This window comes from Eptatretus burgeri, chromosome 1 (assembly GCF_056783735.1).
Source record: "Eptatretus burgeri isolate ZD-2024b chromosome 1, Ebu_testis_v1, whole genome shotgun sequence".
Taxonomy (NCBI): Eukaryota; Metazoa; Chordata; class Myxini; order Myxiniformes; family Myxinidae; genus Eptatretus; species Eptatretus burgeri.
In genome coordinates this window covers 22,576,056-22,600,191 of record NC_140961.1, presented here as the reverse complement: position 1 = coordinate 22,600,191, position 24,136 = coordinate 22,576,056, and the positions used below count along the sequence as shown (strand labels likewise).

The window sequence follows — 24,136 nt, the reverse complement described above, 5'->3', positions numbered from 1 at the left end:
ACGGAGAGCTTGGGGGGTATAGAGGCCCCGGAGACCCTTGTGGGGACACGAATCCCCAGTGTGGTTGTCCCTGTGTGTGTGGTGCAAGGCGTGGGTGCGTCCCCGTGTGTGGAAGCGACCCCGTGTGTGAGTGGTGTGGTGGCGATGGTGCTGGAGTGCGTGCTTCCCAGCACGCCGTGTTTGGATGAGGCACCGTGTGTGGATGAGGAACCGTGTGTGGAAGAGGCCGTGTGTGTGAGTGAAACGGCCAGTATGAGTGAGGAACCGTGGGTGAGTGCCCCCGCGTGTGTGGATGAGGCACCGCGGTTAAGTTCCCCCGCGTGTATGAGTGAGGCACGGTGTGTGGATGAGGCACCGCGGTTGAGTGCCCCCGCGTGTATGAGTGAGGGACATTGTGTGGAAGAGACCGCGTGTGTGAGTGTCGCCGTGTGTATGGATGAGGCACCGCGGTTAAGTGCCCCCACGTGTATGAGTGAGGCACGGTGTGTGGATGAGGCACCGCGGGTGAGTGCCCCCGCGTGTGTAAGTAGTATGGTTTGTGTGAGTGGTGAGGCACCGTGCGTGAGTGAACGGCCGTGTGCAAGGTCGCTGTGTGCAAGGGAGACCGTGTGTGTGAGAGAGCGGTATGAGAGGGAGATGTCGGTTGGCATGCGGGAGCACGCAGCCGCGTCTCCCGGGGTGAGTTTAATGGTGTGGACTGTGTGCGTCGTAACACGCAGGTGTGCGTGGGTTGAATGGCGACGACGAAGGCGACATGAGAGGAGAGAAAGCCGAGTAGCGGCTGTAGTTGTTTCGAGGACCGTGCCGGGTTCACCCAGCAGTGAGCACGCGGTTCGTGCTGTGCAACGCACGAGACCACCACGTGCTCGCTTGCGAGAGTGAAGTCCCGGTCCGGAAACGCACGCGGTGGATTTGCCGATCCCGCGGACGGACAAAGTTGGGCAGGTAAATGGATTTGGACCGGACGGGTTCTCCACGCGATCGTGTGTGTTAAGCTCCAACGGGCAAAGCACATGTGTTCGCGTGGGGAACCCCTCGAGACATGGGGCTTGTGTTTTTTTTTATGCGCACGGTGACGTCATGGCTGCACGTGGGGTTGGAATCCGGCAGGAGGGGTATCTCTGCCGGATGGTACCGTCCAAGGAGGGACGAGGTGCACGTGCAGCTGCATGACGTCACGGGCAGGTGTAAAGTGCGCGAGCTCTGAGTTGCCGCGCAGGTGCTGCGCATGGAAAAAAAAAAAAAAGCAAGCCTCACTTTCGGGTGTACAGGATTCCTGGGCAAGGGATGAAAGACCCCCTTACCTGGGCACAGGATGAAAACTAGTTAGGGGGAAGGGTTAGCTTAGTTAGACCGACTTCATGGGGCAGGGGTAAGTCCTCATGGAGTCCGTGGAATGGATGAGTTAGAGGGATTGTAGCCAGATTTAGGTTGGGAAATAAAATGATTTATTTGGAGGACAGTGACAGACTTGTGGATGTGTAGAGGGGACGTAGCTTAGCTACGTAGTGTTAAATGGAACGTGCTACTAGTTTAAGGGACGACGTGGGAGCACGAGTTAGTTAGGGGATGTAGATAGGAGGATGGCAGAGTTCAGCGGTGTGTGTGTTGAAGAGTTGGTGAGTTGTGAGGTGAGTACTTGGTGAGTGAGTGAGGCCAGCGGGTCTGTGTGTGTGGAGTGAATGGGGAATGCATGGTGCGATGAGTGATGGGGGGGAGGAGTGACTCCCGCCCAAGGGACCCCGGGGTCAGTGTGGAGTGAGTTAGCTGGGTTAGTCAAATTGAAAAATGGAGGTCGTTTTGCTGTTGGTGGGAAAGTAGGCTCGAGACCCATTTGGAGGGGTGCAGGAGCCCTGTTGACGGGCTTGGGAGCGTGGCTGCGAAAGGTGAGTATCGCTGAGTGGGTACCCCGGGCACCAGGCTAGTCGGCTGCGGTAGGCCATGGGCCCATGGGGGGCCGGGATAGAGTAGTGGGCACGGGTGCGCCTGCTTGGTGCGGGGGCCCGGGGCGCCATTAGCCGCGTGGGCAGTGTAGTGGGCACGGGTGACCCTCGGAAAGGGACCCGGGAGGCCGGCCTGCCACGTGTGCGTTTCAGGGGAGGTGCCATGGGGGGCACTCCCCGGTGTTAGGGAGCTGGTAGGCTCGGAGGCAGTGTAGTGCCCGGGGGTGCCATAGCGGGAGATTCGGCAGAGGGTCGTGCCTGCCAAAGGGAGCCACGTGTCCCAGCCAGGAGACCGTGTGAGGGCACGGAGCGAAAATTGGGGGGCGAGGCCCGAAATTGTGAGGACACCAACACAGGCGACGGGAATCTGGGTTGTTAGAACCAATAGTTTAAGCGAGAGGCGCTTGTTGAAAGCCCCGGGGTAGTTTAGCAGTTAAATGGTTAGGGTAGATTAGGAGATGTACCCCTCCGCACCATCCATCCCCTCGCGGTCGTTGTGGGCCGCTGGACCCACTTTGGGTTAGATCGCCGAACTCTGGGGAGGCCATCCTGAGGCTTCGTTGGGCCTCGGCACAGGACGTTAGCTCTCCCTTATTCCCCTCCGGGAAGGGAACGTAGGGGTTGGGAGTAGGCTAGGTGACAGGATAGGTTAGCCGAACAAGGACGATAAAGGGGGTTAGGGGACGATTTATAGTGGGGAAGTAAAAATAAAAACAACAGAAAAAAAAATTAAGTTGGGGCTAAATTGGGGTTTGACAAATTAAGGGAGTGGGTATGTACAGTGACAGGCAAAGGCGATAGGTTGGGAGGGAGACAGGTAGGTAGGTCCGAGCCCGCCTTCCAAGTGGCCAGCACCACCGCACTCCCTCCACCAACCTCCATTGAACGGCAAAGGCTGGCCAACTTCATCGGCTGGCCGTGTTTTGCTTCAAGGCGGAGGCCGGCCAACTTCGTCGGCAGCTGTTGTTTTGCTGCAAGGCCTGTGCCGGCCGGATCATCTGCAGCTGTGGTACTTGAAGGCCTGTGCCGGCCAGTTCATCTGCCGGCTGTGTTTGCCTGCAGCGGCCTTCTTCTGCGGGCTGTGTTTGCCTGCTCACCTTTGCCATGCCATGCCCACTGCCCACGTTCACCAGCCCCGTTCAATTTTTGCTTTGCCCCCCCTGTTCATTTCCATGTGCGCCAGGATCCGCAAGGCAACAGTTTGCAAGCTGCAAGAACTGCCCTGTTGGCAGCTACAACACGGGCCTGCAGTGGCGGCCCGTGCACCGTGTTTGCGTTCATGCATCCATTCGTTGTGCTCATTGCGTGTGCCGCTTGAGCTGGCACGGAGACTACGTTTGTGCAGCCCATGCACCGTTGTGGTTCACTGAGTTCAGTTCGAAAGGGAAGGCCTTGGACTGCGTGTGAGCAGCCAGCCACGTTCCCTGTCACCTGCATTGTTTGAGTCAGAGACTGCATGCGGGCAGCCTGGCTCCCTGCTAACTGCTTTCTTGTTGCAGAGTTCAATGATCCTGGGCCATGGTTTAGTGTAAAATTTGTAAGTAAGGTAAGATGTACTGTAAATATGAGTGCGCCCCCCGGCATGTCTGTCTAGCGCCGGCAATTTTATTTAAGTCGTCCGTGTGAGTGAGTTTGTTTAGGTAGTTACGCAGCCCTCAGGTTATTTATTTTGGGGACACGAATACCATGAATGTCGCACTCAGGGATCCGTAGGTAAAATGTACTAGGGGAAAACTACTCATGATGGCACACGAAAATTTGACGACTCGGGACGAGTCTGTAAAAAGGGAAGGGGGTAGTGTTGTGGTTACCAGATTCGCAAACCACCATTCAGGTCCCTGAGGTGAGGTATCTCGGTAAGTGCATGTGTAGTTAGGCCCAAACCCGTTGTCTAGTGGGAATACATGTCATTTATACGTGCTGCGACTCTTCAGGATAGCCGTTTTTCTTTTACTATCTTTATTTTGGACCAACCGCCATGATCACAACCACAACAACAACCACCAACCACAACGCCGCTTCACCACAACCGCCACGACCTTTACCGTCACAACTCGCCACCATCGCATCACCGTCATCTCGCGCCACTCATGGGCACCGATGCTGGACTCGTGTAGGGTGCACGTTGAACAGCGTGTACAAAATCACGGATTTTCTGCTTCAAAAACGGATCAAAAACGACACACGCCCACTTTTTGCCGTCCAATCGGTGAGCGAGGGGCGAATTGGCCCCGCCTCCAGAACGATCGATATATGCAAATTTGTGGATCAAAAAGCCTTCACGCCCACTTTTTCTCGGGCCAATGGGGAGCGAGGTGAAAGGTCAAAGGGAGGGGGTCAAAGGCGAAGTTACGGGGGGATAAAAGGACGGTGTTCGTCAGTCAGAAGGGTGTCAGCAAGCAGAGGAGAGTCGCGAAGGAGTCAGAACGAGAAGGAGTCAGAGTCGCAAACAAGAACGGGTCGGAGAGTCAAGAAGAGGAGAGTCGGAAGCAAAGGGTCAAGACTTCGCGGGCGGTGGAGCTGCTCGTCGTGTGCGTTGGAGTCGGAACGGAGGGGACGGAGCTGTGGAAAGGCGGCGACACCAGACGAGGGGGTGCTCGCGTCGGTGCCAGGAGCTGCACGCCCGAGGGAGGCCGGCAGCGCGACCTGGCCGAGGTGGAGACGCACACCAGGGATAATAAAGATCCTCTATACCCCGAGCATCAGCAACCCCCTCCTGTTTCCCCCCGCGCTGAGATAGTGCGACCAAGGGGGCCCCGTTCCCACCCCCTGCCTGAGACTGTCCACGAGGCCCGCGGGTTGCGGGGCCATCGCCCCTCCGCGTCTCATCACCAGACGGGTAGGCCCGACCCGGTCTCGGCCTCAGGCCTGCCTCATTCTTGAGGGTATTTCTTTTCCTTGGTTTTGGGTATGTGTTGTCGGCGCCGTCTGTGAAGTAGAATTGTATAAGTGTTGCCGTGTGCTCGGTAGTCGGTATTAGCTCTGCACTGTGTTTTCACTTTTATGTTTGCTTTTTGTGTAAATGGAATTGTTTTCTTTTTTGTGTGCATTTGGTGGAATTGTATTTGTGTGCTTTCCGTTCGTCGCGAATAAATGTGCTTTATTGTTGAACTGTTCTCCCGCTTCGCTTCGTCTTTTCCTCCATTGAATCCCCATCTTGCTTCACGTAAAGGGTTGGTAGTGGGCTGAATACGCCCGATAATTAATCGAACCGTCGAGGTCGACGATAACACCGCTCGGTTATTCTGATAGTACGGAACGGGTCGCTTAAGTGGCCCGTGTCCGAAGTCGACCTGCGGCGAGGTGCGATCGCCCGGTCTACCCTCCGCGTGGGTACTTAGGTAGGTCGAATTTGGCGAGCAACCCTATCCCACGCGGGGGCTGATTGGCTCGATCGCGGTGAGACCGAAAGGTCCACCCGTGACTGGTTCCCGGCGTTAGTCCGAGAGGGTCACGACTGGATTGTCCGTCCGGTGGGCGACGTGCCGCGATTCGAGTTACGTGGCCGTCGCACGCCGGCGGGCGCGAAGACCGCAACAATATATGTATATATATCTTCTTCTTCTTTCGGCTGCTCCCGTTAGGGGTCGCCACAGCGGATCATCCGTATGATCCGCATAGTGATTTGGCACATGTTTTATGCCGGATGCCCTTCCTGACGCAACCCTGGTCACCTCTTACGACACAGGGATATGGTACACCTATTTTGACCGGGGTATACACCGGCCCAGTATACTGGTACTCATTTTGCCGACCTCGGAAGGATGACAGGCTGAGTCAACCCCCTGGTGTATTAATTCAGTGGCCCAACGGGGCTTGAACTCAGGACCTTTTGGATCCCAAGCCACTGCCCTAACCACTGTGCCAACACCAGGCATATGCATATATATATATATATATATATATATATATATATATATATATATATATATATATATATATATATATATATATATATATATATATATATATATATATATATATATATATATATATATATATATATATATATATATATATATATATATATATATATATATATATATATATATATACATATATATATATATATATATATATATATATATTGTTACGGATTCGCGCCCGCCGGCGTGCTGACGGCCACGTAACTCGTATCGCGGCACGTCGCCCACCGGACGGACAATCCAGTCGTGACCCTCTCGGACTAACGCCGGGAACCAGTCACGGGTGGACCTTTCGGTCTCACCGCGATCGAGCCAATCAGCCCCCGCGTGGGATAGGGTTGCTCGCCAAATTCGACCTACCTAAGTACCCACACGGAGGGTAGACCGGGCGATCGCACCTCGCCGCAGGTCGACTTCGGACACGGCCCACTTAAGTGACCCGTTCCGTACTATCGGGATAACCGAGCGGTGTTATCGTCGGCCTCGACGGTTCGATTAATTATCGGGCGTATTCAGCCCACTACCAACCCTTTACGTGAAGCAAGATGAGGATTCAATGAAAGAAATGACGAAGCGAAGCGGGAAACAGTTCAACACAAAGCACATTTATTCGCGATGAACGGAAAGCGCACATATACAATTCCACCAAAAGCACATAGAAAAGAGGAAGACAAAAAGCAAATGCGACAATGCAGGTCTCATACCGATTACGCTAGCACACGGCAACACTTATACAATTTTACTTCACAGACGGCGCCGACAACACACATTCCCAAAAACAAAAGAAAAGAGAACCCTCAAGGATGAGGCGGGCCTGAGGCCGAGACCGGGTCGGGCCTACCCGTCTGGTGATGAGACGCGGAGCGGCGATGGTGCCTCAACTCCGCGGGCCTCGCGGACAGTATCTGGTAGGGGGTGGGAAAGGGGCCCCCTTGGTCGCACTATCTCAGCGCGGGGGGAAACAGGAGGGGGTTGCTGATGCTCGGGGGAAAGGAGGATTTCTACTCTGCCTCGAGTCCCGCGACGAGCGTCTCCACCTCGACCAGGTCGCGCCGTCGGCCTCCCTGGTGTGCAGCTCCCGGCACGACGCGAGCACCCCCTCGTCTGCCCTCGCCGCCTCTCCACAGCTCCGTCCTCTTCGCTCCGACTCCAACGCACACGACGACGACGACCAACTCCTTCTTGCTTCTTCTTCCCAACTCCACCGACTGCGAAGTCTTCACTCTCTTCTACTGACGAACGCGGTCGCTTATATAAGCCCCGTGGCTTCGCTCTCTCATCTTTGACCCCCTGCCTTCGACCTTTCACCTCGCTCCCCATTGGCCCGAGAAAAAGTGGGCGTGAATGCTGTTTGATCCATAAATTTGCATATAGCGATCGCCCTCCAACGCCCTGGAGGCGGGGCCAAATCGCCCCTCGCTCACCGATTGGACGGAACAAAAGTGGGCGTGTGTCGTTTTTGATCCGTTTTTGGAGCTGAAAATCCGTGGTTTTGTACACGCTGTTCGGCGCGCGCCCTGCACGAGTCCAACACCGGTACCCACAAGCGGCGCAAGAACGGTGGCGATGCAACGGTTGCGAGGTGTGACGTGAAGCGGCGCCGCGGTGGGTGGTTGATGTTGTGGTTGGTGGTGGTAACAATGGCGGTTGGTCCAAAATAAAGATAGTAAAAGAAAAACGGCTATCCTGAAGAGTCGCAGCACGCATGAATGACATTTATTCCCTCTAGACAACGGGTTTGGGCCTAACTACACATATACTTACCGAGATACCTCACCTGAGGGACCTGAATGGTGGTTTGCGAATTTGGTAACCACAACAATATATATATATATATATATATATATATATATATATATATATATATATATATATATATATATATATATATATATGTATATATATATATATATATATATATATATATACATATATATCGAGTCACCCGTGATAGTTCTTCTGAGCAGACCTCCATTGTCTGTAAGTTAAACATGTACCATGCATGTGTCAGGGTCCACATCATCACTTTTCGTTGAAATCCCGTTTATACTAAGAAAAGCTCCAAAATTGCTCATTTGAGGTGAGACATCTCTGAACCCGTCGGAGACTGGTCCCCAGCTCGTCCCATTGGAAGCACTGATAAAGCAGAAAATATTATACTTTGGACATATCGTTATGCTTGCACGACACGGCCGTCTGGAGAAGTCAACCATGCTGGGTATGGTTGAGGGAAGAAGAGGAAGAGGCAGACCTTGCACGTGCTGGATGGTTGGGGTAAGGGCTGCAGCTAAGCTGTCTCTACCAGGGCTTCGTGAAGCATTGCGGGATCAAGATGTTTGGATAAATATGATCATGAATGTCACCAGAAGGAACGAGATGACTCGATAAATGAATTATGAGTATTAAGAGTAACGTCAGAATGAATCATAATTTAATTTTTAAGTAAAATAGCACACATAGTCGGGATAATTTCCAAGTTATCAATAATTTAGCAGTCTACAATAATGACGAACACACTAACTCATTATATGTTGTTGTTTTTTTCATTGCAGTTTGATACCTCTCGGGAATGACGTCATAGTTGAGCGATCTCATGACGTGTCCAAGTTACATTATTATTATTATTATTATTATTATTATAACGGAAGGAATTGCTTGATACTCATCAACCTTCCACTCAAACAATTGTCTTACAAAAGTCAATCTTGTGATCTTGTGTTATTAAGACTGATATTAAACATATTTTCAAGATGGGATCGTGTGAATGTAGTTAAGTGATGCTTTTGCAGGATATCAGGAAAAGGAAAGTCACGGAAATCGAAAGCAAGATGAGAACAACGGAACGCGAGAGGGATTACGGAGAGTGAGAATCTCAAGAGGAAACGCGAAGAGGTTTGTGCAAAGTTCGCGGGTCTGCTTCTTCGCACAATACGGCCCAGGGCCTCCGCAGCTGGACAACGTGGGTGGCCGCACGAAACGGCCGATGGGGGCGGAGCATAGCATCTCGGAGGCGGAGAGGGCGTGGCTTCGAGCGGTCTGCTCCCTGTTTTGACGCAAAGTTTCACTTCGCGCAAACTCCACTGGCTACCTGCAGCAGCACAGACTGCTTGTCTGCAATCTCCGTCTCGTCCCCCATTTCCCCCACGTGTCTACCTCCTCGCTGTCCGTGTATCCCTTCCCTACTTCTCTCCCTTTTACTCGTTCTCTCCTCCTTTCTGTTCATTATTCTCCTTTCCTCCATTCCGTGCCTGCCATCTCTGGCCCCCTCCTTCCCCTCTCACTCTCACTCTCTCCTTTCTCCCTCTTACTTGTCGAGGATACTTAAGGGATCACCTGCATAAACATCGTGGGCATTGGAGCTTTCCTGGAATCTGTGCTTCGAAGACCTAAAGCCTTGAGCTGGAGGGTTATCAGCCATATGGCTTCTGAACGGCGAGGAGTTGGGGTCACGACTCCTCTGGGTCTTCAGGCGATTTACCAGGAGTGCAGGCGACTATACCCTTCTCAGCCGAACCCACTTCAAGTCACCGCCATCGTCAAGTACTGGTACGTACAGGGAAGAGAAAATCCGACTGGATAATACGTATAACCAGGGGGTACTAAGTCGGAAGATCTCGTTGTGAAGAATATTGTGCAAAGAGCAAGTTTGGATGGGATGGTGTATTTTAAGGGAGACATGGAGGAGCTTGTTTCGAAAGAAAGATGGAATCGGAATCGATTCGCCTCCATTCAATAGGAATGATAGAAGGTGTCATTCTGTCCTCGGGATACCTTCCTTGCTGACCCATCTCCTTACAGGCTAGGTGGCCCTGATCCTTTGGACTACGTGAGCATGTACAGATGTCCGGGTGCAGCTCAACCCACTGTGCCGGAGCACTGGCACTACATCAGCCTGGGCTTGTCTGACCTATACGGGGACGGCCGTGTTCACCCGTGCGTACCAGGTTACCAGGGTGGACCCCTCCTGTTTGCTTCATGCGTGGAGCACCCATCCCAGTGCATGAGAGTGAGTGGGTTGAGTTGGTGAGTGAGTAAGAAAAAACGAAAGAGTGAGCGAGTGAGTATCCACCGGGTGAAACGAACCAGCAATGAATAAGTGATGCGAGGGGTGTGTAAGAATGAATGAATTTAACAGTCTCTAGGACATGCCGATTAGCCAAGCAGCTCCAAAACTAACCTTTTGCCCACAACACCCGCCCGTGCTCTCCTCCCCAGCCTCGCAGCATCAGCATGGGTGGTCTCTTTGCCATGCGAGGCAGCCGTGGCTCCCCTATGCTCCCTCCTCGTCCCTAGCCCACCCAGGCAGTGGGGCCACACATGGCCTGCCTCGCACGCTTCCCATTATGTGTCTGTGTGGTTTAGAGGACTGGTGTGCGGGTGATATTTGAGTGGAGTACAGAGATTGGTGATCGGGTGAAGTCGCGGATTGATGCCTCATCGACTTTTTTCTCATCTTTTGTGTTTCTAGCAAAGGAGAAACCTTGCGATCAAATCAGATTTAAGAACCTGAGGCTCCGAGTTCAAGTTCAGCTTCAACCCAGACTTATCGGCTGTTTTTAGATACCTCACCATGCAATTCAAACAGCCGTGACAGCGTTTTGAGTTTGTGGAACAGAAACCTAAAAAATAAAAATAAAAAAATTCCTCGGAAATGCAAAGCAGGCCAGACGCAGGAAAATGGTCGTTTGGGAAAATAATACGATTTTGCTCTTGTCCCATCTTCGTCATAATATCCCAATCACCCCAATTACCTTCCCCAAGGGCGAACGTCTAACTTCCAAGGGATTAACAGTCGAGGTAATAAATATGGATGCATATGCGCTTCACACAAGGGGAAGGATGGGGTAAGGGGCAGGGATTTGGGGAAACCAGGATGGACAGCCAACGACATGGTGACTTGCTTGTTTTTCAGGGCAGGAAGCTTTTGTTTTTCACTGGTTTTGTTTTGCTTCTTCTTTATTACAATTATAATTATTATTATTATTTTCTTCAACGGCCACACTTATTTCCACGTTCTTGTGGGGTTGGCTGGTGGAAGTTTTTGGCAAAGTCATTCATTTATCTGCTTGGGCCTGACATTCGACTAAGTAGTTAGGTTCAAGAATTAGTAATTTGTTCAGGGTGCCGGCAATAGCTCGCCTACTCTTCATGAGGGACACTGTGGGATCATGAAGGACACATCAACTAACGCCGGCAGACAGGACACCCATTTTAACATCCATCCCAAGGGACGGCACACACATTGACGAATCACCCTGCCTGTGAATCACCAGAACGACAATTCATAGCTGTGTCAGGATTCAAACCCAGGCTAGACAGCTCAGAGGCGAATGTGAGTACCTATATGCCACCCTGCGACCTCACCCGATGTACCAGTACACAACATATCGACTTCCTCACCGAAATACTTAATTTTCTTTTTGTTTTTCTTGCCTTTTTACCTTCACTGCACACCATCTGTTCCTCGAGATGTTTATCGCTGTGAAAAATGTATTTAAGTCTCTTTTTCTCGTCTACCACATATGGATTATTCTTATTTGAAATAGTTCTATAAACTTCCCACACAGTTTCTAGTTGTCTAATGGCACAAGGGTGTCAAACAGCTCTGACTTCAAAACCTCCCTTAATGTACGTTCATAGCCACTGCCAGCCGTAGAACCATCCTTGTCACCATATGGTGAAGCACTCGAATCGTGTTTTCCGCTGCGATTCCAAATCGTGTTTTCCGCTGCGATTCCAAATCGTGTTTTATATCGTTAAATTTACCAGATATCTTTGTGCTATTTAAATACAGCCTGGCGAGACTTCAGTGTGTTTTCGGGAATGTAATCGTACCAAAAGGCAACTCTTCCCATGTAAACTCGCGCCTTGTCTCGAGGAACACGTGTATTCCTTTCTTACTCAACATGGGAGGGCGGGAGAGAAGGAGATGAGGCACGCACAAGAACATGGAGAAGGATGCATGCATTGGGGAAAGTGAACATCCTGTACACAGGTCGGCCCATGTGCAACGTTGTACCCGTGTAATCGTCCCAGCCAACCTGTGAGCGAATACATTGACAATCTCTGTTGTCTTCGCCTCTACCTAGTTCCCTTATTCCTTTTAAAACTGCCAAACCATCCCTATCTTACCATCCTTCCTTGAAAATCATTCCACATACCAACTACTCTTCGAGCAAATTTATCTTTGCATGGGTCGGCCTTTCGTGTTCCATCTGAGCACATTGTTCGCAATGCCATGGGATATTTGCAGGTTCATGAAATCCCCAAATACTCTATTGATTCATATCTGTTCATGCTCTGCTATTGTCCTTGTGATTCCTGTAAAAATCACACAGATGTCTCAAAATTCTTGTCGTGTTTGATTCATTGTACAAGTCTCCTCCAGGAACCTCATGGCCCTTTTATATATTCGTTTTTCACACCTGAAAACCTTTTATTGGACAGATATTATTTTATTAGACAATTTATCTCTATCATGAATAGGCATGTCCCTTCTTTTTCTTTCCTCCAGGAGTCTCATGAGATTCTGTAGCGTTTGGTGGATTCGTGGCAGAAGCAATTAATGTAGTTATTGTTGTTGTTCCTCGTGTTTGCTATTGTGACTTTGCGTAAGGTATCGTTTTAGTCGTTTTAGCTCGTTTTAGTTTCTTTAGCTAATGCCTTGTCGTTTTAGCTGCAAGTCAAGCGCAGTACGGCAGGCAGTACGTATTTATCCGTGCACGTGAAGCGAAAAGTGGGGTTAAAGCAATTGATTCACGTCCGTCTGTCTGTCTCTACAAACGTCAGTTTGTGATCGAGGAACAATTTCATGTTATGTTTTGAACATGAATCGGAACTTCTTCTTCTTCTTCTTCTTCTTCTTCTTCTTCTTCTTCTTCTTCTTCTTCTTCTTCTTCTTCTTCTTCTTCTTCTTCTTCTTCTTCTTCTTCTTCTTCTTCTTCTTCTTCTTCTTCTTCTTCTTCTTCTTCTTCTTCTTCTTCTTCTTCTTCTTCTTCTTCTTCTTCTTCTTCTTCTTCTTCTTCTTCTTCTTCTTCTTCTTCTTCTTCTTCTTCTTCTTCTTCTTCTTCTTCTTCTTCTTCTTCTTCTTCTTCTTCTTCTTCTTCTTCTTCTTCTTCTTCTTCTTCTTCTTCTTCTTCTTCTTCTTCTTCTTCTTCTTCTTCTTCTTCTTCTTCTTCTTCTTCTTCTTCTTCTTCTTCTTCTTCTTCTTCTTCTTCTTCTTCTTCTTCTTCTTCTTCTTCTTCTTCTTCTTCTTCTTCTTCTTCTTCTTTCGGCTGCTCCCGTGAGGGTCGCCACAGTGGATCATCCGTATGATCCGCATAGTGATTTGGCACATGTTTTACGCCGGATGCCCTTCCTGACGCAACCCTGGTCGCCTCTTACGACACAGGGATATGGTACACCTATTTTAACCGTGGTATACACCGGCCCAGTATACTGGTACTCATTTCGCCGACCTCGGAAGGATGACAGGCTGAGTCAACCCCCTGGTGTATGAATTCAGTGGCCCAACGGGGCTTGAACTCAGGACCTTTTGGATCCCAAGCCGCTGCCCTAACCACTGCGCCAACACCAGGCTATACAATTGAACATGAATCGGAACATCAATATGAAAACAAACCTGTAGTTTAACAGTACTTTGGCTCTGAATTTGTGTCGATCACACGTGCGCAGAGAGGAGTGAGATAATATTTTTACTTGATCTGCCTGTCTGGCAGTCAAACAAAAAATACGTCATAACCTACACAATCAATAGGCACGAATAACTAATCTAATGTGTTAAATAAGGTGGTGTTTAAGACGCTGCATCAATGGTGGTAAACTTCCAAATTTTTCTTTTCTCCAACTTTTATAATATTTATTATATTTCAATTTAATTGTACACATGAACACTGTAGAACACAAATCGACTTTATGTGACTTTCAGAAACCTTCCGTTCAGCAATACTTGGACAAAATATTCATGCCCTGAGGGAAGAGCAACTATGCGAATCAGCAATGTCATGCCCTGAGGGCAGAATAACTGTTTGAGATTCTGCATTCTGACATATATTGCAGTGCATCGTGCTGTGTGGTTACCATCATGTCTTATGCACAGTTCACACACAAAATAAATGTAGAATGTTTTCGGAAATGCAAAGCACGAGTTGGAAAAAACTCTTTCCATGTCCTTGTTTCTCAAGACTGCATGTCGTAAGGTGTTCAATGAACTCTCTCCATTTTAACATTTGATTAGTCAGTGGGCAGTGCAGATAAAGAAAGGTAGTGACAAGGGGTCAACTGGGTAAGAAGGAGAATCGAGGAAGATAATAAGCATTGTGATAAATGCTTGATATGAACAGTATCAGGAATAGTGGAGGGTAGACTTTACTGGAGGAAGTGTGTCGAAGTGGCAAACCTGAGGATTGTTATAGTTATGTTGAAGGAATGGATAACTACTTTGTTGAGCTTCACGGAGTGTGAACTATTTATGGATAAAAATTGGTTTTGTTTGTGGAGTGTGCCTGCAGATGAGAATGGCAGTGGTGAAGGTGTCGTGAGTGCAGGCAGTGGTGAAGTTGTAGCGAGTGCAAGCAGGGGTGAGGGTGTATCGAGAGAGGGTGTAGCGAGTGTAGGCAGGGAGAGGGTGTAGCGAGTGTAGGCAGGGTGAGGGTGTATCGAGTGTAGGCAGGGGTGAAGGTGTAGTGAGGATGTAGTGATGGTTTGGTGGGGGATGAAACTACTAAATATGTAGATTGTTCATTCAACAGAAAGGATCATAGATATAGAGTTGTGTGTTATTTTGAACGAAGGTTACATGACATGTGGCTGGTCATGGCAGGAAGACGTTGGTTTTGATACACGTTGGAGCAAATAATGTCGGGAAAGTTCACTCGGAGGATTAAAAAAGTACAGTATATTGGGTAAGCGACTGAATGCATTGAGTTGTGAGGTTAGTTTTCTGGTATTCCTCCAAGAATAGGAAAGGGAATATAATTAATATTAAGTGTTGCTCTTGATGTTAACATATGGGTGAAAGAATGTTGTCATCAATAAGGTTTTGAATTTAGGAAGCATTGGGAGCCATTTTGGGGGCAAAGGCAGTGTTTCCAGAATGAGGGACATAAGCTAAACGGGATGGGGGCAGCAATGTTTGCAGAAAGAATTGAGGAAGTAATTAAGGATTTTTTAAGGTTAGAGGAGGATGAATTGGGTATAAATGAGGGAACTGCTTCTGATAACATTACTGGTAAGACCCTAGCCTGGTGTTGGCTAATCAGTTAGGGTGGTGGCTTGGGATCATAGGGTCCTGAGTTCGAGCCCCGTTGACCACTGAAATAACACCAGGGGGTGTATACTAGTAATAGGGGCACTACATCAGCGACATTGCTGCGCCCCAAACCAATGATGCAACCTGCAGCCAAAAATTCAGCACACAATGGGAACTGGTAAGACAAGGCAGAAAAAATAATTACAGAAATGAAAAGTTAATTTTTTTAATATAAATCAACACCAGAAGTTTCAATAATTAGATGGAAGAGTTTGAAACTTAATTAGATAGCACATAGTATGATGTAGTTGCGGTAAGTGTGACATGGTTTCATGAGGAGAGTAATTGGAGAACAGAACTTGAAGGCTACTGGATGTATAGATGTGATCGGAACAAACGTATAGATGGATATATAGATTTCCCACCTTTAGAACAAACTCCCACACTCTTCAATCCCACTCTTCCCTCCAGGTCTTCAAAACAGCTGTTCACCACCACCTCTTATCTTCCCCCATCCAAAACCATGATCTTTTCTACCCCCGTTAATCCACCCCAAACCCACCTCCTTTAAATTCCCTCCTTTCTTTCTTGAAAGTCCCTGTTGTGTAAGGACCTGAAAGTTTCTGTAGTGTCCATCTTGTTTACCCTGTGTATCCCTCACCCATCCACAGATCTCCTCATGTCTCTGTCCCCACTGTTTTTTCCTTTAATCTCCCACCCCTCTTGCCTCTTGCTCCCCTTGTGTGTTGGCTCTCATACGAGCCTCAACAGTGTATTAAAAAAAAAATCATGTTTTGGTGTGCAATAGTTTCTATATCTTAGTTATATACATGGTAAATGCTGACAATGTTTATATAAAAACTTTCCCATTTCATTTCCGAACAAAATAACACCAACTAGTATACATCCCTTGCTGATGAGACGTCCGTCATGTTTGTCTTGACCATAGAAGATGCAGAATTTGCACCTTCTGCCAACAATGACATCAGCACTTCAAGGATCAAAAGAGACAGAGAAGATGTTCAAAAGCTGGTGGATCAACTTGAACAATTCTCAGTCTTTACTACTAAACAGTTGACTTGACATACCTTGCTACTCAGAACATTGCCACTGAAAACATCAAGACTACTTTGCTCACAGCACAAACACATGGAGAAATCAAAATCAGTGTTTGTGGAGACCCAGATATGTACAAGAGAAGTGGGGTTCCACACAAAGCTGAAACAATCACAAAGTGTTTGTTTTGAGACTATGTGCACTGTTTAGAACAAAACAGATCTGACAGAAAGGGGCAAAACAGCAAAGGTGGACAAAGTGCTCCTTCGTGGCTTCTGGAAGACAAAGATGCCAAACATGAGATAGGTCTCAAAAAGCTTTTGTCATGAACCATCACCAGTCCCATTCTCCATCGAAGACACAGCTGAAAATCTATGATTCACCAACAAGGCTGCACTTGGAAAGATTCCAGAGGACGAGATGAGCATTGAGACCCTTCCAACGACAGAACTTAAAATGTGCCCCATTATTGATGGTCAAGCCTTGTTAAAAGCAATTGGAGAACCAACAGGGTAAAAGACATTTGGGATCTTTCTGATGCATTCAGTCATGCAGTATTCAGTCATTTCCATGAAGGATGCGCAAGGGTAGATGTTGTCTTTGATAGATACAGGAAAGAGTCAATCATATCTGGTATCCAAGCAAAATGAGCAGGTCCAAGCAGATCTATACCCCGTAAGGTTGATGGCAGAGAGGTTCCTTTACCTGCCAGCTGGAAACAATTCATCAACCTCCCAGTGAACAAATCAAATCTGAGTGAATTTCTGATTCTGCAAATTCTGATCAAAGCAAGGGATTCTTTGCAAAATTGTGAGTTCATCACATCTGGAGGCTTTCCTGATGAAAATACTGCAGGATCATCCCAAGGATCAGATGTCCATCTTCTTTAATCAACTCAAGAAGACGCTGATACACGCATAATACTACATGATGAGGTAGCTTGTCAAACAGAGTCTGAGCATTTCATCATCTCATATCAAGACACGTGTCGGTGCTCTCAATTCACTTTGCAGCACAACTGAGTCAAGAGATATGGATGAGAACAGGCACTGCACAACAGTGATACTTTATTGCTGTCCATGCCATCTAGTGAACTCAAACTCTCTGAAGGAACATCCCAGCATATCTTGTCTTAACAGGATGTGACTGTCAGTCAACTGAGTGGGAATGTCAAAAAGTCCACATGGAAGACATTCTAGAAGCATGCAGCTCTATTGAACAATCTTGGACGTGGAACTCTTTCTGAGGCCACAGAGAAACACGTGGAGGAGTTCATTGGCTGAGTCTACTTGCCAAACATGAATGCTGCAACAATCAATGATGTGCGAGACTTGCTGTTTCAGAAAAAAAGACGCCAAAGATCGAGAAAAGCTTCCTCTAACCGAGGGATGTTTTATCCAGCACACCAAAGGTGCCCACTTCCAGAGTCAGATTTGGTATTTGGCAAACAATTCTTCTCCTGATCACCTTCACACATTGACAATGAATGGTGCAAGTACTATCCTACCAGTGGTAAATTGCACCCACACACAGTTGATGGTAGCCGATCCCCTACCACAGGAATTCATTGATATTGTGTCTTGTAAATGTAAAAACTGTGCAACTGCAAGATGCATCTGCAGATCCAAGCGGTTAAAGTGCACAGGTGCATGCACGTCTGGTGATGAAATCTGCCGAAACCCATTCACCATGATGGATGATGAGGAATCGGACTAATTGTCCAGTGCACGTGTCTCCCGTGTGTGGAACAAAATGTCAGTATTGTGTAGGAACGCCATAGCCTATCTTCAAGTAATACGCCATCATCACGGCACCCCCGACGATGATTGGGCAAGGCATGTCCGTGCTATTCTGTGCAGTTAGTGAATTGACTGGTGAATGTGAATCTAAACGTAAATCATAATATCAGATCCCATTGAAGAATTTTAATATCAGCTTATTGTTAACCAGGTTTCATGAAAATGTGATGCCAAATGACAGCAATTGCTCACTTTCTAACAGCTATTCAAAAATATGGGGGAAACATTATTTTGTGTTTATTAATACATTATGTTACAATATTTCCCCAACTAGTTGGTGCAATTTTGCTTGGAAATTAACTGGGAAAGTTTTTACATAAGCATTGTCAGCATTTACCATGTATATGACTAAGATATAGAAAATATTAGACACTTTTCATCATGAAACCAAAACAAGATTTTGCTATATTTTGGCCTATTTTGTATTTTTCTGTCAACCACAGTTACAGTATTGATACATCTATTGATTATTAGCATAGCCGTCATTAATCCAGTGATTTTGATACCAAATTTAGCTAGTAGCACTACAATTCATGGATTTTTTTTTTGTATACCTTGGTCGAGGCTCGTATGAGAGCGAACACACAACTCACAGCAAGGGGGCATGAGGCAAGAGCGGCAGGAGTGGAAGGGACAAAACAGTGGGGAACAGACACATTAGGTGAACTGTGGAAGGGAGAGGGATGGGGATGGGATGGGGAACATGGCGAAGAGAAGATGGACTTTCAGGAAGGAAAGCGGGGGAATTGAAGGAAGTGGGCTTGGGTGGATTATCGGGGGTAGAAAAGATCAAGGATTTGGATGGGGGATGATAAGAGGTGGTGGTGAACAGCTGTTTTGAAAGCCTGGAGGGCAGAATGGGAAAGAATAGAGTGAGGAAGTTTATTCCAAAGGTGGGAAAAAAGAGGAATGAAAGAGTGAAGATGAGCAGTGATTCGTGATTTTGATAGTTTTACCAGAAGGGGGTTGTTGGCGGACCTTGAGCGCCCTGTGGAAATGTGTTGGAGACAAATCGCAGAGAGAGCAGGGGGGCAAGGCTGGAGAGGAGTCTGTAGAAGACAGAAAGACCACTGACCAACCTGCGGTGATTGAGTGAGAGGCCCAAAGACTCAGCTTCATTGCGGGAGATGCCGATGATCCTAAATGGCCTGGTTTCGACAGCGTGAAGCCGAGAAAGGTGGGAGGCAGGAGCACCAGCCCAGAGGGGAGAGCAGTACTCCATCAGGCTACGGACAAAAGCTTTGTAAGTGGTCAGGAGCTCAAGAGGGCCGAAGAAGGACTTTGCACGACGGAGGATTCCCAGTCGGCGACTGGCTTTTGAGGCGAGGTTGGCAATGTGACTTTCCCAGGAAAGGTCATGGCAGATAGTGAGACCCAGAAGCTTGAAAGAAAGGACTTCTTCCAGAGGATTGTTGAGAAAGTGGATGGGGGGGGGGTTCTAAACGGTCCTTTCAAAGAGACTTAATGAGAGTGTGAGATTTGTCTGGATTGAAAGACATGTTCCACGTGTTGGAACAGTTTGTGATTTTATCCAGATCTGCAGTGAGCGAAGAAGCTGCTGCTTGCCGGTCTGAGGATGACAGATGGTACGGCAGAGGGTGGAGTCGTTGGCAAAGAGAAATAGAGGATTTTCCAGAGAGTCGGAGAGATCATTGATGAAAACCAGAAAAAGAACAGGGCCCAGAACGCTACCTTGAGGAACTCCAGCCTGCACAGGAAGAGGGGATGAAAGAACTCCATTTAGGGCCACACATTGACTGCGACAGGAGAGGAAGTCTGCGAGCCATGAGTGGAGATGGCCTTGAATACCATGGGAAGAGAGTTTGGTGAGTAGTGCAGTGTGCCAGACTGTGTCAAAAGCACGTGATATGTCCAGGGATACGGCTCGGATTTCCTGTCTGGCATTGAGGACCTCCATCCATTGATGGGAGAGCAGAAGCAGCATATCCAGGGTAGAGTGACCTGGTCTGAAACCAAATTGATGATCGGAAATCAAGCCATTGGAGAAGAGGAAGGATTTCATGTCTGAAGCGATGATGGATTCCATAACCTTGCTGATGATTGGAAGAAGGCTGATTGGTCTGTAGTTGCCGTGATCTGTTTTTGCACCTTTTTTATGCAGGGCAGTGATGTTAGCAGATTTCCAAGCAGATGGCAGATGACCTTGGGCAAATGAGAGGGTGAATAGAACAGAGAGAGGGTGAGCAAGAGCAGAAGAGCAGGCTTTGAGGACACGTGGGCTGATGCCGTCTGGACCGGTTGCAGAATCTGAGTCGAGGTTTGAAAGCAAGCTCTCCACCTTGTCAGGAGAAAAGGACACAGAGTCCAGGGACAGTTGGGTGCGACTGGGTAAGGTGGGTAGAGAAAGTGATGGGTCTAGGACACAAGATTTAGCTGCAAACACCGAGTTTAGACATTCAGCTTTATCACGTGCGGTATCAGCAGTGCAGCCATTTGAGGTAAGGGAGGGGATGGAGGGGGAACATACACCAGAAACAGATTTGATTAAACGCCACCAGGATTTTGAGGAGGGAGAGAGGTTTGAGAGTTCAGACTTGAGATGAGAAAGATGTTGTTTTCTGGCTCTCCTGAGGGTAGATACGCACTTGTTCCGAGCTTTGTGGAAGGAACTGAGATTGCCCTCAGTTGGGTTTGCTTTCCATGAGGCAAAGGCAAGTTGTTTCAGGACAACTGCCTCACCACAAGCTTCAGTAAACCAAGGGCAGGAGGAAGGGTAGGACAACTGAACATGAGAGGGGATAAATCTGTGCATGAGGGAGAGCAAGTTTCTTTGAAAGAATTCCCAGGATGAGTTGATGTTGGAGAAAGTAGCGATAGGAGACCAGTCTATAAGTTTGAGGGCTGCTTGGAGACCCTGCCAGTCGGCTCGAGTGAAATGCCAGACTTGACGGTGGTGAGGTGGTTGTCTGATAACAGCCAGAGAGATGTCCACTTTGACAAGGACGTGGTCAGAAAAACCGATTGGAGTGAAAGAAGAGCAGCAGATATTGTCACGGAAATTTGTCAAAATCAGATCCAGAAGAGATGGAGTACCATTGGTTGAGATCCGGGTCGGGAAGTTGACAGATTGAGTCAGTCCTAATGAGTCGCAGAAATTTTGGGCCGATCATGCATAATTTCAAAATCAGTATAACGAGCGTCCACCTTATTTTGCAAAATAGGTCACAACTTGGTTAAAAAAAAAATCACAACACAAGTGAAAGTACATTCAAAGTACACTGCCCCATGCCAAATAAATAAATAAATAACAAATCCTCCAGTAGGAGACATTGCCGGGGTGCCTTAGGCGCCTGGCGATGCTGCTGTCCGTGCAGTGCTTCGAGCTGGAATTGGGAGGGACCGGTGTGCAATAATAGATTGATTAATTGATTAATTGCATCATTAAAATAAATAAATAGCAATCATAAAACAATTAATTTCTTCATCAATTGGTTATTAGCATACCAAAACCACTACTGTTTCATCCGAATCTGTAACTCTTTGATAAATGAGTAATTCATTGAAAAATGAATAATTAATCGATTAATCAATAAAGCAAAAATACCCTTTTTCGTCAAATCACTTGGTCATTGGAATATCCAAATATCAGCTTCCTCACTCAAAAGGTGCCCGAGATATTGCCCAGATGAGAGAAAAAATAGTAATAAATAAATTGATCATAATTTTGCAATAAATCAATTAGCTGATTAATCAAAAAATAAAAAAATACTGGTTTTGCCAAAACACATCTTCACTTTTGTCTCCAAATTACAGCTTCCTAGCACAAAGAATGGCTGAGATATTGCCCGGCCAAACAAGAAAGAAAAGAATAACGGAGTAAAAATTGAGTACTCCCTTCGATGGCCGGCGATGACGTCATGCATCGCCTGGATATGGAATTGGGAAGGAGCGGTGTACAATAAAGTGTCATCCAGGCTTGTTGGGATGGCTAAAGGTCAAAGATAAACCCTGTCCTGGAGGACAGTTTGGAACATTTAGGTATCACTGGTGTGATTTTTCCACATTATTTTCCTAAACTAATTCGCTTCATGAATACATGCACATACGAAAAAACTAGCATTGTACTTATGTGTTCTACACATGATTTTTAAACTTTCCTGGATGCAACTTATCCTATCTTGAGCAAAAGATATTGCTCTGATGATAAAGGTTTATTTAATTGGTGCAGCTGTCCCTGATATATAGCTTCAGTGTTCATGCACCTGACATGTATAGGTTTGGAATGGCATTTGATGGGATGGGATGGGATGGGAATAGAACAACAATTATAAAACTGTGATGTATGGAATAATTGAGACGATGACGAAAATCCCAGACAGTTGGGCTTGAAGCACCGCCTACTCGAATACCGTGACGTCAGCATTGCGAAGTTTAACAAACTTGATTTTTGACTGGACCGAATGGATTAAAAGTTAACTAAGTTTATACGCTGTAAGCAGAATTGTGAGATTGTTAATTCTGCCAATGAAGTTTGGTGACAATGCATGGAGCGGTTGGAGAGGAGATAGCAATTGGGATAGATAAAGTGACAGACACTGTTGTATTTTTACCTTCCCCACCCAAGGTTATGTTTTCACCGCTGTCTGGTTGTTTGTCTGTCTGTGAGCAGGATATCTCAAAAAGGTTTTGACGGATTCCGATGAAACCTGGTCGACTGATTGGGTGGGAGACAAGGACGAATTGATTCAGTTTTGATGAAGATCCAAATCTGGATCTGGATACTATAATTTTTTACATGATTCTTCACCATTGAGAGATGGGGCCAAAAACTATTTCTAGCATGATATTGTCTTTCAAAAAGTTGTGGACGAGTTATGCCAAAACGAGGTGGATGAGTTGGTTAGGTAACAACAAACTGATTTGATTTTGGTTCAGGTCCAGATCCAGATCCAGCTTATCGGTGGGATACAAAACGTGAACTGTTCGGCCTGGCGGAGGTATGCTCTCCACTGAGTGCTGGTGTAGTTTATATAGATTCTAAAACTTGAATATGATGTGGAAACCAGTTTGTAGACAGAAAAATATTGTTGCTTGAGATTTCAATAAAAGTGAAATACAGGTGTCCATGACTGTTTAATATCCCATTCTTAAAATATTTTTTAATCCCCTCATTGCAGCAACTTTGGGGTGTCTGGAGAGAGAGAAAGACTGTTCATCCATCTTGGGGTGAAGGTTTCTTGCAAGTTGTGATGTAATGATGGGTGGAGTGACCTGATACATAATCTGATGTGGTGAGATATGTTATCATATTATATGTTGTTTTGTGTTATATGTGCAGCCGAGGTGCGCCAGACCGACCAAGTGGGTTTGGTTTTGAACTCACGTTCCGCTTAAAGAAAGAACCGGACGAAACGGGACCACCAACATGGCCGGCAGAACTGATGCAAGCACTGGCACGATATGTCTTCCATTCTGGTTGGTTGCACCGTGTGGTCTTTCCACACTTCTCAAAGTACTGCAGTTCACTATCTGCCCCACTTATTCCCATTTTCCTTTGCTGGTCGGCCGGAAAACGTTATTGTCCAAAGTCTTTCACGAACCAGCTGGCAAAGCTTGAGGTTCGAATGAAGGTGCAGGAATTGGTCATTTTTTCAGGGTATCCTTGATAGCTTGCCTACTCTCTGCAAAAGTCATCGTGGCATCTCAACATTCCTGTGTCTTTGCACCTTTCTCTAACTACTGTCGTTCGTGCACTCCTTCAGATCACTATAGGGCACATGTTTTCTTGCATTCCTATCTAAACACTTAGTGTGTGCTTCACCTCTTCATTGCTCCACATCACGTTTGTGTGTGTTGCAGAAAACACGCTGTGTGCTGGTGACCATGTTTCTTGGCATGCCCCATTGGATGGAAATGAATCTCGAATTCAGCATATGCTGCTGACCTCTGACCCTCAGCTCCAGCCTCTCCGTACCCCACTTGGGACCGTTGCCTTTCTTCAGGCAAGTGGCTTGTGGTTGTGTCATTTGTCATTCACCATGCCATTGAAGCTGCCTGTCCTTTCTGCAATCCATTTTTATACGATGATATCAAGGTATGTTTACATTTCATCCATTGTAGTACGTGGAATAGTCAGTCTGTATGCTGTAGATGGTAAGTAATTGAGGTACATCGATTAATTACCTCCACCACCGAAGTAGT

At 47.0% G+C, this 24,136-nt stretch overlaps 1 protein-coding gene across 3 annotated transcripts in view; it reads left to right on the top strand.

Moving 5' to 3' along the window:
- LOC147034004 (suppressor of fused homolog) overlaps positions 1-24,136 on the top strand; it is a 112,762-nt gene that overhangs the window by 42,825 nt on the left and 45,801 nt on the right. Inside the window, exons 1-4 of one of the 3 annotated variants that reach the window (XM_085874803.1) lie at positions 8,655-9,415; positions 9,668-9,892; positions 23,274-23,410; positions 23,795-23,937. In XM_085874803.1, coding sequence (XP_085730929.1) covers positions 9,288-9,415; positions 9,668-9,892; positions 23,274-23,410; positions 23,795-23,937 — 633 coding nt within the window. In that variant the 5' untranslated portion in view covers positions 8,655-9,287. Of the gene's footprint in view, positions 1-8,654; positions 9,416-9,667; positions 9,893-23,273; positions 23,411-23,794; positions 23,938-24,136 lie in introns of those variants that run through there. The other 2 variants (XM_085874811.1, XM_085874820.1) reach the window with 2 other exon arrangements.